The 17,140-nt window shown below is 43.1% G+C and overlaps 1 protein-coding gene across 1 annotated transcript in view; it reads left to right on the top strand.

The window, feature by feature from the left end:
- Nucleotides 1–16,789, top strand: part of LOC138956407 (neurogenic locus notch homolog protein 4-like) — a 41,687-nt gene extending 24,898 nt beyond the window's left edge. Inside the window, exons 12-18 of the mRNA XM_070327772.1 lie at nt 5,439–5,510; nt 6,475–6,552; nt 7,224–7,358; nt 11,374–11,445; nt 15,685–15,762; nt 16,430–16,564; nt 16,779–16,789. Of these exons, the coding sequence (XP_070183873.1) occupies nt 5,439–5,510; nt 6,475–6,552; nt 7,224–7,358; nt 11,374–11,445; nt 15,685–15,762; nt 16,430–16,564; nt 16,779–16,789 (581 nt within the window). The remainder of the gene's footprint in view (nt 1–5,438; nt 5,511–6,474; nt 6,553–7,223; nt 7,359–11,373; nt 11,446–15,684; nt 15,763–16,429; nt 16,565–16,778) is intronic.
- The last annotated feature ends 351 nt before the right edge of the window (nt 16,790–17,140 follow it).

Raw genomic sequence — 17,140 nt, 5'->3', positions numbered from 1 at the left:
TCACACCTTTTTTTGACCATGTACAGCAAATAGGGAAATGGTCGCTTATGCCTATGACAGGTACACAGGTTTCTATTACATGTTTTGAGTCGGTAGAGTATAAGTGATCAATGATGGTACTGGATGAGGGCGTGACTCGCGTTGGCGTATTGATCAGTTGGGACATATTAAATACAGTAGTAATATCTTTCCAAGATTTATTTAGTCCCCCATGAGAATAATCTCTTTTGATTCTAACCAAACTAAATCCATCATGGTTACAAACTTGTCAACCCAGTTCGCTGGTTCAGCTGGATTCCGATAGAGAAATCCAATCAAAATAGGAGATGCATGCTTTAACTTCACCTCTGTCCATATGCACTCCACACCAAAATTTTCAAACTGAGGTAAGCGCTTGAATGTTATATGTTCATTTATATAAACTAAAGGCCCGTTTCTTTAGGATTTTTTGGGTCCCTTCGTATAGTTTGAAAACCGTTGATAAAAATTTCTTTATCGTCTATGCAGGAGTTAAGTCTAGATTCTGAGAACCCAAAAATATGAAACCCCCTGCCATAAGACTCACTGTTCTGAACAACCTGGGAAACATCAGACATTTTGTTTACAATATGATTGATATTAAGGTGTCCTATACGAAGGCCTTCAGTCACAGGCCAACGATTGTGGTCATATAACTTAGTCATCACGTTAAAAGTATGCAAAGCAACAACACAAATGAAACAAAATAATTAAGCAAACAACAAAAATTGTATGAAAGGAAACCAAAATGTTAAAAAGGTGAATACTATTTAGTAGCAAACAGTGCTCAATTCAAATTCCAGGGAACAATGTAAGAACACACAAAACGCTGGAAATAAAATTGTTGAACAAAGCGATTGGAAATGAAACATTAATTAACCAAGAAACAATGCGGTTGACACACAACGATGCTATGATGAATATCAACTCGAATTCCGTAGATACAAAAGTTACTGACAATCCGAATACACAATGGGAAAATTACAAAATTACACGAGAGAGGGAGAGAGAGGAGGAGGAAAGGAAAAGAGCAAAAACCAATCAAAAACTGTTCCTTTTCTTGTGACCGGACTTTAAAACACGTGCTGGTGCACTGTGACTGTTCCCTTCCCAGATGATTTGTTTTCTGATCTTCAAACATATAAATCTTCAGAATTGTGTCGACGTTTACCGCGGTTTAACTGTGTTTTGCGGTGTCAAACGTACTCGTGTGTTTAATGAGAACATTAATTGATTCACCAGAACATTTTGTGTTTCATCAGAACATTATGTGTTTCATCAGAACATTGAGCTCGCTAAAGTGAGTTTGGCTGTTGTTTAAGACACTGTGTTACACTTTCTTAGTTGACCTGGATTGCTGTACAACGGACCTTGTTGCCTCCAGTGTGTGAAACCGGTTACGGCCACGCAATCTTCGATTCAGTGTTTGAGGCATAATCGTGCCCCCTCCGCCTCCCTTCCTATTATATAAAGTGTAGACCGGGCGGCTGCGCTTGTGTTTACTGCATTGTCCTCGTATTTTTGCAAAGGCCCTTGTCCTAGGTTTGGGGATTCACTGATTGTATCCTCCCTTTAATTTTTCAATTTTTGGTCAAGTTTCTTCCCTTCATTAATTTTGATCTTATATCAGAGTAATTGTTTGTGTGTGCGCGTGTATGTGAGTCATTAGGGCTGCGCAACTGTCTCACTTTCTCTTCTTTTTTTGTTTGTTTGTTCAATCTTCTTCCCATTTTGTGCTTGAATTTTTGCATATTTTGTTGTTGCTGTTAAATTGTTCTAATAATTATTACACTTTTATTTAATGTCAACGGCGGATTCTTCTCTCCGTATCGGGCATTTGAACATTTACCATTTAGTCAACAAAGTGCCTGATGTTTGTGTATTTTTGAACAAACAACCACAGCTCGTACATCTTTTTGGTGTTTGCGAAACACGTCTAGATTCGCGTGTTTCGGACAGCCTGATTGATATTCCAAATTACTCTGTTTTACGACGCGATAGTGCACAAACTGGCCAAACAGGTATTGCTCTGTATGTCCATCGGTCTATTGCTGGCATTGTGAAGCGAAGGGCCGATCTTGAAGATGAAAATGTGGAATGTTTGTGGGTGGAGTTGAAAAATGGTAAATCCTCGCCTTTGTTAATATGTTATATATATCGGAATCCTGCTGAAACAACAAGTTGGAATGATGATTTTGTTTTAATGATGGACAGAGCAAAACGTCGTGATGAGAATGTACTATTGCTTGGTGATTTTAACATTAATTTACAGAGACCCCAAACAACTTGGGGCTCAACCACTGCTCTATTTGGTCTTCACCAGCTAGTTAAAACCCCTACAAGAGAAACCAATAATTCATCTACCCTTATTGATCACATTTATACTGATGATAAGACCACTGTTTCAAATGTACAAGTAGTACACTCCACTTTCAGTGATCATTATTCTGTTTTTTGCTCGATTGTTCTGAGATTGCCCAAATCACAGCATAAAGGTCATACAACTATCGAGTACAGAAGTTTTAAATACTTTGACGAGTCTGCCTTTTTCTGTGATCTTAATCGAGCGCCATTTCAAAGCGTATTTAATTGCAGTAACGCAGATGATGCTTGCAATCTTTTCCATGAGATTTTGTGTTCCATTATTGATAAACACGCTCCACTACGTCAGCATAGGGTGAAACATCCCCACCTGCCCCCTTGGTTGACATCGGACATTATTGAGGCTATGGCGTTGCGTGATTTCTTTAAAGAACATAACCTGAAAAGCGAATACAAATTACAAAGGAATGAAGTTTTGAAAACGGTAAGGCAAGCAAAAGCAGATTATTTTAATAAATTGCTTTCTGATAAGAGAGATACTTCTACAATTTGGCGAGCAATGAATGAAGTTCTTGATAAATCTCGAAAGAGATCGACCAATTCTCCGTCACAAATAACTCCAGAAGATTTTAATCAACACTTTATTTCGCTCGCAGAGAAACTGAAAGCCTGTCTCACGCAGAATGAGTCCCTTGATATTGATGTCTCTCTAGAAAAATTAAAAACATTTTGTGGACGAAAGTTGACTCAAAACGAATCGTTTTCTATTCCACCCATTACTGTCCACGAGGTTGGAAAACTGATAGAACAGATGGCGAATAAAAAGTCAATGGGTCCCGATAAGATTCCTGTCCGGTTGCTCAAACTTGCGTTACCATACATAATTGATTCACTGACTTATGTCTACAACCTTGGCATACAACAAAACGTTTTTCCCTCTATTTTAAAATGTGCCAAGGTAGTGCCACTCCCAAAAAGCAAGGATCTTACGGACCCTAACAACTTTCGACCAATTTCCCTCTTACCTGTTTTATCTAAGCCTTTGGAGAAGCATATTCAGAAATATTTACTGGAATATATGGAACGAATGAATTTGTTTCATCCATTTCAGTCTGGATTTCGCTCTAAGCATTCATGCCACACTGCTCTCAGCTCTTTATGTGAAACTTGGTTATCAGCTATTAATGAGTCCGAAGTAACAGGAGCGTTATTCCTGGACTTTAAAAAAGCCTTTGACCTTGTAGACCACTCCTTATTATTAAAGAAATTACAATGCTACTTAAAAGATGACTCTGCTTGTGCCTTCTTCGAATCATATCTTTCAAAACGGAAACAATATGTATTCATCAACTGTAAAACTTCGTCGAATGATTTTGTCAAAAGTGGTGTGCCTCAAGGGTCTGTATTAGGACCTATATTGTTCTGTATTTATATAAATGATTTACCTCTTCATGTGTCAGATGAGAAAGTAAGATGTGAGTTCTTTGCGGATGATTCATCAATCCACACCAGTCAGAAGTCTTTGGTAGCCGTCAACCAATCTCTTCAAAAAAGTATAGATGAGATGACAGAATGGTGCACCACTAATGCAATGGTTATTCACCCTGTTAAGACGAAAAGTATGGTGATTACAACTAGACAAAAACACCAATTAAAACCCTTACAACTTCAACTGTCAATTGATTCAACTCAAGTGCAACAAGTTAAAGAGCATAAATTATTAGGGGTTACCGTTGATCAAGAATTGAAATGGCAAACTCACTTGAGTAAAATTTGCAAATTAGTATCTAAAAATTTGTACTTATTGTCTAAATTAAGACATTATGCCGATGTGGAAGCACTCAAGTTGTTTTATTACGCTCACATAATGCCCCATATCAACTTTGCTTCAACACTTTGGGATAACTGCAGTGATGTTCATCTCAAACGACTCAATTCTCTTCATCGCCGTGCTGCAAAACTAATTCTGCATGAGTCAAATAAGCCAACAGATGATAAATTAAAGCTCCTTAATTTCCTTCCCTTGAAAGATCAGTTGACGCTAAACAAGGCTGTCTTTATGTACAAAGTAATTAACAATAATGTTCCTGGATATTTAAAATCACATTTCAGACATGCCACAAAAAGATATGGGTCCCAGAACCTGATTCCCCCCATCCCTCGTCTAGACTTGTATAAGTCAAGTTTAGCCTTCTCAGGAGCGTCTCTATGGAATTCCATACCCCTACCCCTCCGAAATGCCTCTTCTGTGAAAACGTTTAGGCGCCAGTTTCATTCCCGCTTAATGGGTAAATAGAACACTTTTCATGTCTGATATTTTAGTGCTTTTTACATTTAGTCAAGTTATGTTTGTATTTTGATTTGTTCTTTATGTGTATGTATTGATAATGATATACATGCGAATGATTGGGACAATTCCTCCCCACATTTGTTTTCTCCCTTTTGTTATTAGTTGTTTTGGATGTTTATATGCAATGCATTATTGCAACTATGCTGCAATTTCCAAACTATATTGTTTTTCCCATTTTTGAATGTGTATACAAAACCATAACCCTTTTCTTATTACTATTTACATTATGTACGTCTGTAAGTAACAAGAACCTTGTCAATTTTACTATCTATATTATGTGCGTCTGTATTAAGTGTTTGTATAAGGGACAGGTTGTAAGATTAGGCTTTGCCTAAAACCTCTATCCTTTGGTAATAAAGTTCAGTTTCAGTTTCAGTTTCAGTTTCTCTCTCTCTGTTTGTATGCAAATTTCTGAGTAGCTTCCGCGGCTCTTAAACCAAGTATTTAAGTTATTGCTGTTTTTACATTTAGTCAAAACTTGACTAAATGCTTTAACATAGAGGGGGAATCGAGACGAGGGTCGTGGTGTGTGTGTGAGTGTCTGTGTGTGTCTGTGTGTGTATGTGTGTGTCTGTGTGTGTCTGTGTGTGTCAGTGTGTGTCATTGTGTGTGTGTGTGTGTGTGTGTGTGTGTGTGTGTGTGTGTGTGTGTGTGTGTGTGTGTGTGTGTCTCTCTCTGTTTGTATGCAAATCTCTGAGTAGCTTCCGCGGCAAGTATTTAAGTTATTGCTGTTTTTCTGTTGTTGCAGAGGCGAAGGTAGGAACACCTTGTGACGATAGCACGCCTTGTGTGTCAGGGTCCACCTGCGACACGACATGCAGTAAGTACTCGTCACGTGTGATTGCGGAGAGAGGTTTATGACAAACCTCAAGACACAAAAAATCAAATGGAACAAAACGTTGTGTTTCTGATCAGGGGCACGTGTCACGTGTTGTGGTCAGAAGAGGCCTAATGTAACCATAATTATAAACCGTACTATATTTATGAGGTAAAATACTACCCTGGCCATTCCGAATACAGCCAGATCGATCGTAAGTTTGAAAGTGGTTTCATGATATTTGCAGCGTCCCAAAAACTGTTGGGGAATTAAAAGGACACACACACACACACACACACACACACACACTCACACGCATCCACACACATGCATCCACACACACACACACACACAAAAACACATACACACACGCGCGCGCGCGCGCGCGCACACGCGAACACACACACACACACACACACACACGCGCACACCCCCCCTCATACACACACGCACAATTACTCACGCGCGCGCGCACGTACACACACAAACAAGCAAACAAACATTCAGGAGCGGATCACACAATTTTTAAGGGGGGGGGGGGGTCCAATTTTTTTTAGCGACAGAACGACGACGCGAAGCGTTTAGTTGAGGGCCCTTTGCGCCCAAACGAACCAGAACATTTTTTGATAAAACAAGGAAAATGGAGCAATCGGAGCCATCATTGTTTATTTTCTTCTTTTTTTTTTAGGCTTGAGGGGGGGGGGAGAGAGAGAGAGGGAGAGAGAGGGGGAGAGAGAGAGAGGGGGGGGAGAGAAAGAGAGGGGGGGAGAGAAAGAGAGGGAACGAGAGAGGGAGAGAGAGAGAGAGGGGGAGAGTGAGAGGGAGAGAGAGAGAGGTGGAGAGCGAGAGAGGGGGGAGAGAGGGACTACAAAGGTCCTTTTTCTTTGCAGGCGCATGTACGTTTATGTATGCATGTGTAACTTTCTTAGTACCCATTGTTAAAGCTGTTTTCTTTGTGTTTTTGCAGAGGTGAATGCAGGACAAAGTTGTGTGGGTGGCCTCACTTGTGTGACAACTGCCACATGCGAAGGTGGTACGACGTGCAGTAAGTACCCGTCCCATGTGTTTTGCTGAGAGAGACGATGCTACCTTTTGCTCTACGCCCTCACGGTAAAACCATCCGGGGCTTACTCCTGGCTGAGAGAGGCATATGACTGATTCCAATTAAGGCTGGAGTCTACCCCTGAGAACAGGAAGTAGAATTACAATACGTCTATCGCACAAATGACGTGCACCAAATTAAACACACACAAAAACCATTATAGTGAACGGATAAAAATCAGGTATTTCAGCTCGAAAATGGAATGCGTGTTTTTTTTTCTGTTTTGGTTTACACACTTTTTCAGTGGGGTTCTTTTGCTAAAGTCTAATACCCCCATACCCAAGTTTCATAGTTTATCTTTAAAATAAGGCTTAACGTTTTGTATTGTTTCTCATAATCAGTTGCTTCGCAAAATCAGTGTTGTAGACGGATCCGAAAGGGTTTGAGATACCCCGTAGGCTGTCTGTGAAGAGTCCTTTCTCGATCTATTTGTACCCCCCCCCCCCCCTTTTCTCTTCTTTTTCTTAAACCCGATGTTTTAGAGTCAATCGTTGTCCTATGCCTTTACCAAAGAGGGTTTGTCTGCAACGACTGTGCCTCAAACTGGACAGACGACAGTCGCTGTGCCCCACAATGTGCCACTCTCACACCACTGCTACATGTTTACTTTGCAGAGATTAAGGATGGACAGACATGCCCTGCAGATTCCACTGACTGTATTGCCCATGCAACCTGTCACAGTGATGGAAGTCCTCTCGAGTGCACCTGTGGCGCTGATTATACTGTCAACGGAGACAGTACCCAGTGTGGTAAGATTGCATACGCCTGTTTATTCTACATACGTGAGAGAGACCACTCATGAGATAGAAATATCGGTCAAACCACACGTGTGTATATCACCCAAATGAGGTCGTGTAAAACAAGTCAGTGAGACACACGTCACTATGGAAACACTTTTTCGCCTGATGTTTCCGCTGGAAGATGTTTTAGAACTAACACGTCACGCTACGTTTCCTTGCTTTTTTAGATGTTGAATAGCTCGCTTTCGTTCGCAGTTCAATATTTAAAAAAGCAACTCGTGTAAAACTGGTAAGACACAACAAGCCATGTAGTATTCTCCATTAAAAACACCTGCATGCCCGTACACAATAACTTCTAAACCGTTGACGACGTACGGTTGTATCAGTAAATTGACTGTATTTGGTTGTCTTGCTGTGAGTGTGAGAATGTGTGTGTGTGTGTGTGTGTGTGTCTCTTTCTCTCTCTCTCTCTCTCTCTCTCTCTCTCTCTCTCTCTCTCTCTCTCTATCTGTCTCTCTCTCTCTTTCTCTCTCTATCTCTCTCTCTCATGACCATGACACGATTTCACATGGTAGAATGACTGAAGACTATACACTAAATGGGTTTGGTACAAAGCTTATCGATCTATGTGTATGCTTTGATCTCAAAATCTTGAATAGTGTTTGCAATGCGGACAACTCGTGCAAGTTTACTTATATCTCCCATAGTGGTAACAGTGTGGTGGATTATTGTTTAGCCTCTGTTGACCTAGCCAATAACATTCACGATTTAACCATTGGCGACAGAATTGAATCATATGCCTGTGACCTTTGCGCTTGGGTTGAAAGTGAATCAGCGCCAGCCCCCCCAACAAGCACGTGTCTCAAAAGTTGTGTGGAACGATGCAAAAAAGACTGATTTTATTGAAAGTAAGTCAGACGATTTTAAAGCTAAGTTAAAGGAAGCGTGCGACATCATCAGCGCAGACATGGACAAGGGTCTGGAGATTTTTAACTAAGCAATGCTACAGTCGGCAAAGTGCATGACCAAAAAAGTCGGAGGTGACGCTGAAGGTAGAAGTGCGTCCTCATGGTTTGATATTGAATGTTTGGAAAAGAATCGATCTGCGAGACGGTTGCTGAGAAGTTATCAAAGATTTAAAACAGAAGATAAAGAAGAAAAAGAGATAGCAAAGCAAAAGTACGCTGAAGTCAGGAAGGAGTATAAAGATCTTCTTCGAACAAAGCGAACAGAGCACAGGTTAAAACAAGTTGATAACTTATTGCTCTCTGCTGATAAACCAACGGAATTTTGGAAGGAAATAAGGAAATGTAATAGAAAAGATGTGCACTCCAACTCCGTACCAAAAGAGGCATGGTACGAACATTTTAAGGATGTTTTAAACACCGATACAGTTGAAGGTGAACCCGAAGACGATCATTTGCCTGATACAGGTATCAGTGACGAAGTTCTTGACAGTGAAATAACTGAAATTGAAATTAGTAAAGCAATCAGAAATTTGAAAAATGGTAAAGCGGCAGGGTTTGATGGTGTGTTAAATGAAATGTTGAAAGTGTCTGAAAGTCTTATTTTACCTTTTTTTAGTTAAACTGTTCAACAACATTCTCGAGAAGGGGGTGTACCTAAGAGAGTGGTCGAAGGCCATTATTGTGCCGTTACATAAAAAAGGAGACTGTGATAACCCTGATAATTACAGAGGAATTTCCCTCACCAGTAGGATGAGCAAAATGTTTATGTCTGTTCTGAACGACCGCCTGTCTGTGTGGTCAGAAAATAATAACATTTTATCAATCAATCAATCAATCAATGAGTCTTATATCGCGCATATTCCGTGGGTACAGTTCTAGGCGCTCTGCAGTGATGCCGTGTGAGATGAAATTTTATACGGCCAGTAGATTGCAGCCATTTCGGCGCATATTTACCTTTCACGGCCTATTATTCCAAGTCACACGGGTATAGGTAGACAATTATTAACTGTGCCTAAGCAATTTTGCCAGGAAAGACCCTTTTGTCAATCGTGGGATCTTTAACGTGCACACCCAATGTAGTGTACACGGGGGGAGGTTCGGACACCGAAGAGAGTCTGCACACAAAGTTGACTCTGTGAAATAAATTTCCGCCGAACCTGGGATCGAACTCACGCTGACAGCGGCCAACTGAAAACAAATCCAGCGTGCTACCAACTGAGCTATATCCCCGCCAGGTTGGTTTCCGGAGGAATTACTCAACTATTGATCATGTGTTTACCCTTTACGCTTGCGTCCAGAAACAATTTTCACAAAATGCCAGATTAAATGTAGCCTACATAGATTTTTGCAAGGCTTACGATAGCATTAAGCACCACGTGCTCTGGTCAGTGCTTTTTCAATTAGGCATACAAGGCAATATATTTAAGGTGTTAAAGAGCATGTATGAAAATGTGAAAGCATGCGTGCGGTGCGGAAACGAATACACTGATTTCTTTGAATGTATGCAAGTCTTTAAACAAGGCTGTGTAGCCTCACCGACAATTTTCTCGTTTCTGATCAACGAACTGGCGCAGGATGCCATACAACGAGGTAGACATGGGATACGTTTAACTCCGTCTGAGTTAGAACTGTTTGTAAGGCTTTTTGCTGACGACATTGCGCTGTTATCCAGCACTGTAGTAGGCCTACAAAACCAGCTTAATGTCCTGCGCTGCTCTGCAAATAAACTGTGTCTGAACGTGAACTTGACAAATACTAAGGTCATGGTTTTTAGAAAGGGCGGGCACATTGCACAGAAAGAGAAGTGGTTCTACGGAATGGATCGTCTTGAGATTGTGAACTCGTTTAAATATCTCGGTGTAACCCTTTCCACCCAACTGAGCTGGAACATTGCAGTAGAAACAAAGACAACCATGGCGAAAAAAGGAGTGATCGAAATCGTTAGATTACTGAACAGACTTGGCTGCCATTCGGCAAAGGTGTTTTTCAAACTGTTTGACGCACGGATCGCCCCTATGCTCTTGTATGGTTCAGAGCTATGGGGATATGGAAAGTATGACTCTGTGGAAAGGGTCCACCTGTTTGCGTCTAAAAAGTTTCTGAAAGTGACAATTCGAACTCCAAACAACATTGTGTATGGTGTATATTAACTCTGCAGTCAGATGTGTGAAATACTGGTTTACACTGCTGAAGCAACCTGATTCAAGATATTCCAAGATTGCATATAAAGCTTTATGTAATTTGGCATCGAAGGGCCACACAAATTGGGTCTCACATGTGCAGAGTCTTTTATGTTGTAATGGTTTTGCTGCTGTGTGAATGTACGGAATGGTTGGGAATGAGAAGTGTTTCTTACAAGAGTTTAAAAGACGTTTACAAGATTGTTTTTGTCAAGAATGGTTCTCCTTTTTAGAATGCAGTGAACGTTTCGACATTTATAATTGTTACAAAACATGCTTGGAAAAAGAGAAATACATTGAATTAATCGAAGATATTAAGTACAGAGTTGCTCTTACTCGTTTCCGCGCAGGAATATCCGAAATCAACGCTCACAAGTTTTGGTACGCACCAAACCAAACGACAAGAAACTGTCCTCTCTGTACAGCTGATAAAGAAGATGAACACCATGTTGTATTTTTATGCCCTTTTTATCAAGACCTTCGAGCAAAGTATTTGAAAATCTCGAACTCTAAGACGCTGCAACAACAACTTGTGTATTTCTGTGGCAGTAATGAGGATAATGTGATGAACAGCTTCAGCAGATTTGTGTTCTTCATGTTACAGAAGAGACGATAAATCAGGTTCAGTGACATGTCATCAGGGTCTTAATGTATTTGTTGAATTTTATGCGTGACTATAATTTATAACTGTGCAGATACTATTGCTGTTATTTTAACCACTATTGTAAGGGGCTGTGGCCTTAAACAATTAAAGATTTGTTCTTGTTCTTGTCAGTTCTTGTTCTTGTTCTCTCTCTCTCTCTCTGTTTGTATGCAAATCTCTGGGTATCTTCCGCGGCAAGTATTTAAGTTATTGCTGTTTTTCTGTTGTTGCAGAGGCGAAGGTAGGAACACCTTGTGACGATAGCACGCCCTGTGTGGCAGGGTCCACCTGCGACACGACATGCAGTAAGTACTCGTCACGTGTGATTGCGGAGAGAGGTTTATGACAAACCTCAAGACACAAAAAATCAAATGGAACAAAACGTTGTGTTTCTGATCAGGGGCACGTGTCACGTGTTGTGGTCAGAAGAGGCCTAATGTAACCATAATTATAAACCGTACTATATTTATGAGGTAAAATACTACCCTGGCCATTCCGAATACAGCCAGATCGATCGTAAGTTTGAAAGTGGTTTCATGATATTTGCAGCGTCCCAAAAACTGTTGGGGAATTAAAAGGACACACACACACCCACACACACACACTCACACGCATCCACACACATGCATCCACACACACACACACACACACACACACACACGCGCGCGCGCGCGCACACGCGAACACACACACACACACGCGCACACCCCCCCTCACACACACACGCACAATTACTCACGCGCGCGCGCACGTACACACACAAACAAGCAAACAAACATTCAGGAGCGGATCACACAATTTTTAAGGAGGGGGGGGGGGGGGGGGGTCCAATTTTTTTTAGCGACAGAACGACGACGCGAAGCGTTTAGTTGAGGGCCCTTTGCGCCCAAACGAACCAGAACATTTTTTGATAAAACAAGGAAAATGGAGCAATCGGAGCCATCATTGTTTATTTTCTTCTTTTTTTTTAGGCTTGAGGGGGGGGAGAGAGAGAGAGGGAGAGAGAGGGGGAGAGAGAGAGGGGGGGGGGAGAGAAAGAGAGGGAACGAGAGAGGGAGAGAGAGAGAGAGAGGGGGAGAGTGAGAGGGAGAGAGAGAGAGGTGGAGAGCGAGAGAGGGTTGAGAGAGGGACTACAAAGGTCCTTTTTCTTTGCAGGCGCATGTACGCGTTCCTGCGTACGCACGTTTATGTATGCATGTGTAACTTTCTTAGTACCTGTGATAGGGTGGAGTGGAAGGGGGTAAATAGGCCAGGAAGCATAAATGAGACGCCAAGACAGAGGTTGCGATAACGTGACTTTTAATTAACGTACACCAGAAGCAAACACCAGAAAGTAGACACCAGAAAGTAAACACCAGAAAGTTAACACCAGAAAGTTAACACCAGAAAGTTAACACCAGAAAGTTAACACCAGAAAGTTAACACCAGAAAGTTAACACCAGAAAGTTAACACCAGAAAGCAGTGTAGATTCTCCCCAGTGAGCACACTCAGTGAAACGTAAACACAAGAGCACAGGTATCCGAATCTAACACCACAAGTCGACTGATTACAACTTCGCGACAAATATGGTCAGCACTTCGACCGTTCACGTCAACCGACACAATCGAGCAGCACACAGCTCAGTATCCCAAATCGCGTTCCTGATCTAGCCTAATGCTCTCCCTTTTAAAGGCTGGTCAACTCCGATTCCCAATAGCCAATAGGAAAGATACCCGGTGTCAGACAACGGGGGGCGTTCTACTTAAGATTGCCTGCCCAATGAAAAGGGATCGTTACCGAGGCAGAAATCGTTACAGAGGTGTCACACACCGGAAATATTACAAGTAGTGTCAAAGCTGATACACAGAAGGGGGGGGGGGGGGTAAGAGACTAAAACCTCCAAGCTACCTGGCATCTTCAATGATTGTACCCTGTCAAAAGAAATGACACCCACTTGACAAAACGCCGTCCAACGATACCCAGACAGTCTGGCGGCACATTACATAACGACCACCTAAATCTGAGATAAGAGGTTAGAAAGGAATCCGGTCAAGAGTCTACCCTACGATAGTAAACACACAATAATCCTAGCTGGAGACACAACTTGGGTCAGGGGAAGATAATAGACAGGGAGTAAAAGAGAGGGACAACAGTACATGTAATCACCACTTGGCTACATCCCCCCCAGCTCTATACCAACTGCGTCCTCGCAGGTACAGCGCCTCGGGAATAGCTGAAAATGACATCTATAAATCAAACACAAGTTCACCCAAGTGAAACAACAAATAAAATCAGAAACGGTAACGGATGACACGCACAGTCACCCAACCCATTCATACAAGACACAATACAACAGGCAATCAATAATCATAGTGTACACAGTCTCTTAGCAGAACACGAAAAGTCTCACAAATGACACATTGCCCACATGACAGCAGCACATTGTTTTCCTGACTGTTCACGAGGGGGTGGTTTAGCTGGGACTTGGAGTAAAGGGGCAGGATTGAGCATGGAATCCCAAAATGTGACCTGCTGAGTGTCGTGTAGCTGCACGGGGACTGGCAGTGTCACATTTTGATGCTCTTCCTCTGTCTGGCAGCTTTGCTCACGGAGAGGTTGCGTGTTGGATGTTGACTGACTCACACGTTTCTCACTTGGCTGTCTCCATGACAACGGTTGTTGGTCTCTTTGACGCTTGGTAGGGCACCTGCTCTGCAGATGGCCGTGGCGGTTACAAAGCCAACAACGTGGCTTCGCGGATGGCTTTTGTTGTCGTGAGGCAGCTGGCGTGTGTTGGTGCAGGGCAGCGCGTAGCTCTGCTGAGCTGACGGCGAGTTCGTTGACTGGGACCTGCAGTCTGCCTAACACTGCACCCATCTGTGTAGAAACAGCCGTTTGTTGCTTCGCCACCACCTCGAAATCTTCCCTCATCCACCTGAGAGCTTCTGCACGGACTGCCGCAAAAGTGACAGCCTCACGCCCTCTCACAAAGCGCATGAGGTCCCGTCTCATTGCAGGCAAGAACAGTCCGTGCATGAATCGATCACGAAGTGCAGCATCGGAAACCGTACCGGCAACAACAGCATTCGTCTTCACCTGCAGAGCCTGCAACCTGTGGGCATATGAGAGAATGCCCTCCTCTTGACTCTGGGAGATGCTGTAGAACGACGCTAGTAGAGTGGAAATGCTGGCGTGGTCCCCAAACGTGTCCTGCAGAATGGTCAGGACTAGGTCAGCCGTAGCGGTCGCCTGAGGGGGGTGCAGGTTAACCTCCTTCCTGGCAGGCCCAGCGAGTGACTGGATCAGCCACTCTGCTCCCTCCCCACCAAGTGCCGCCATGTTGAAATGGGAAATGACGCGACGTGCCTCGGTGCTGAAATCGTCGAGCTGACAGCCATCGTCACCACCAGTGAAGACAGGAAGCCTGGGAGGGGGGAACATCTGCCACTGGGGTCTAGGAACCCCGTCGACCGCCATCTTGGATACGCCGAGTACCTCCTACACTGCTTTCCCTGCTTTCTGGTGTTAAACTACGGCGTCTCTACTTCCTGAATCCTGCTCGCAGCGCCAGATGTGATAGGGTGGAGTGGAAGGGGGGTAGAGATAGGCCAGGAAGCATAAATGAGACGCCAAGACAGAGGTTGCGATAACGTGACTTTTAATTAACGTACACCAGAAGCAAACACCAGAAAGTTAACACCAGAAAGTTAACACCAGAAAGTTAACACCAGAAAGTTAACACCAGAAAGTTAACACCAGAAAGTTAACACCAGAAAGTTAACACCAGAAAGTTAACACCAGAAAGTTAACACCAGAAAGCAGTGTAGATTCTCCCCAGTGAGCACACTCAGTGAAACGTAAACACAAGAGCACAGGTATCCGAATCTAACACCACAAGTCGACTGATTACAACTTCGCGACAAATATGGTCAGCACTTCGACCGTTCACGTCAACCGACACAATCGAGCAGCACACAGCTCAGTATATCACAAATCGCGTTCTCTCCTCTAGCCTAAATGCTCAGTCTTTTAAAGGCTGGTCAACTCCGATTCCCAATAGCCAATAGGAAAGATACCCGGTGTCAGACAACGGGGGGCGTTCTACTTAAGATTGCCTGCCCAATGAAAAGGGATCGTTACCGAGGCAGAAATCGTTACAGAGGTGTCACACACCGGAAATATTACAAGTAGTGTCAAAGCTGATACACAGAAGGGGGGGGGGGGGGGGGGGTAAGAGACTAACACCTCCAAGCTACCTGGCATCTTCTATAATTGTACCCTGTCAAAAGAAATGACACCCACTTGACAAAACGCCGTCCAACGATACCGAGACAGTCAGGCGGCACATTACATAACGACCACCTAACTCTGAGATAAGAGGTTAGAAAGGAATCCGGTCAAGAGTCTACCCTACAATAGTAAACACACAATAATCCTAGCTGGAGACACAACTTGGGTCAGGGGAAGATAATAGACAGGGAGTAAAAGAGAGGGACAACAGTACATGTAATCGCCACTTGGCTACATCCCCATTGTTAAAGCTGTTTTCTTTGTGTTTTTGCAGAGGTGAATGCAGGACAAAGTTGTGCGGGTGGCCTCACCTGTGTGACAACTGCCACATGCGAAGGTGGTACGGCGTGCAGTAAGTACCCGTCCTATGTGTTTTGCTGAGAGAGACGATGCTACCTTTATTTGCTCTACGCCCTCACGGTAAAACCATCCGGGGCTTACTCCTGGCTGAGAGAGGCATATGACTGATTCCAATTAAGGCTGGAGTCTACCCCTGAGAACAGGAAGTAGAATTACAATACGTCTATCGCACTAATGACGTGCACCAAATTAAACACACACAAAAACCATTATAGTGCACGGATAAAAATCAGGTATTTCAGCTCGAAAATGGAATGCGTGTTTTTTTTTCTGTTTTGGTTTACACAATTTTTCAGTGGGGTTCTTTTGCTAAAGTCTAATACCCCCATACCCAAGTTTCATAGTTTATCTTTAAAATAAGGCTTAACGCTTTGTATTGTTTCTCATAATCAGTTGCTTTGCAAAATCAGTGTTGCAAACGGATCCGAAAGGGTTTGAGGTACCCCGCAGGCTGTCTGTGAAGAGTCCTTTCTCGATTGTACCCCCCCCCCCCCCTTCTCTTCTTTTTCTTGAACCCGATGTTTTAGAGTCAATCGTTGTCCTTTGCCTTTACCAAAGAGGGTTTGTCTACAACGACTGTGCCTCAAACTGGACAGACGACAGTCGCTGTGCCCCACAATGTGCCACTCTCACACCACTGCTACATGTTTACTTTGCAGAGATTAAGGATGGACAGACATGCCCTGCAGATTCCACTGACTGTATTGCCCATGCAACCTGTCACAGTGATGGAAGTCCTCTCGAGTGCACCTGTGGCGCTGATTATACTGTCAACGGAGACAGTACCCAGTGTGGTAAGATTGCATACGCCTGTTTATTCTACATACGTGAGAGAGACCACTCATGAGATAACAATATCGGTCAAACCACACGTGTGTATATCATGCAAATGAGGTCGTGTAAAACAAGTCAGTGAGACACACGTCACTATGGAAACACTTTTTCGCCTGATGTTTCCGCTGGAAGATGTTTTAGAACACGTCACGCTACGTTTCCTTGCTTTTTTAGATGTTGAATAGCTCGCTTTCGTTCGCAGTTCAATAGTTAAAAAAGCAACTCGTGTAAATCTGGTAAGACACAACAAGCCACGTAGTATTCTCCATTAAAAACACCTGCATGCCCGTACACAATAACTTCTAAACCGTTGACGACGTACGGTTGTATCAGTAAATGGACTGTATTTGGTTGTCTTGCTGTGAGTGTGAGAATGTGTGTGTGTGTGTGTGTGTGTGTGTGTGTGTGTGTGTGTGTGTGTGTGTGTGTGTGTGTGTGTCTCTCTCTCTCTCTCTCTCTCTCTCTCTCTCTCTCTCTCTCTCTCTCTCTCTCTCTCTCTCTCTCTCAGGTCATGACCATGACACGATTTCACATGG

This window comes from Littorina saxatilis, unplaced genomic scaffold (assembly GCF_037325665.1).
Source record: "Littorina saxatilis isolate snail1 unplaced genomic scaffold, US_GU_Lsax_2.0 scaffold_305, whole genome shotgun sequence".
NCBI lineage: Eukaryota > Metazoa > Mollusca > Gastropoda > Littorinimorpha > Littorinidae > Littorina > Littorina saxatilis.
Note: the sequence above shows the minus strand (reverse complement) of the source record. Positions and strands in the feature narration are given on the sequence as shown.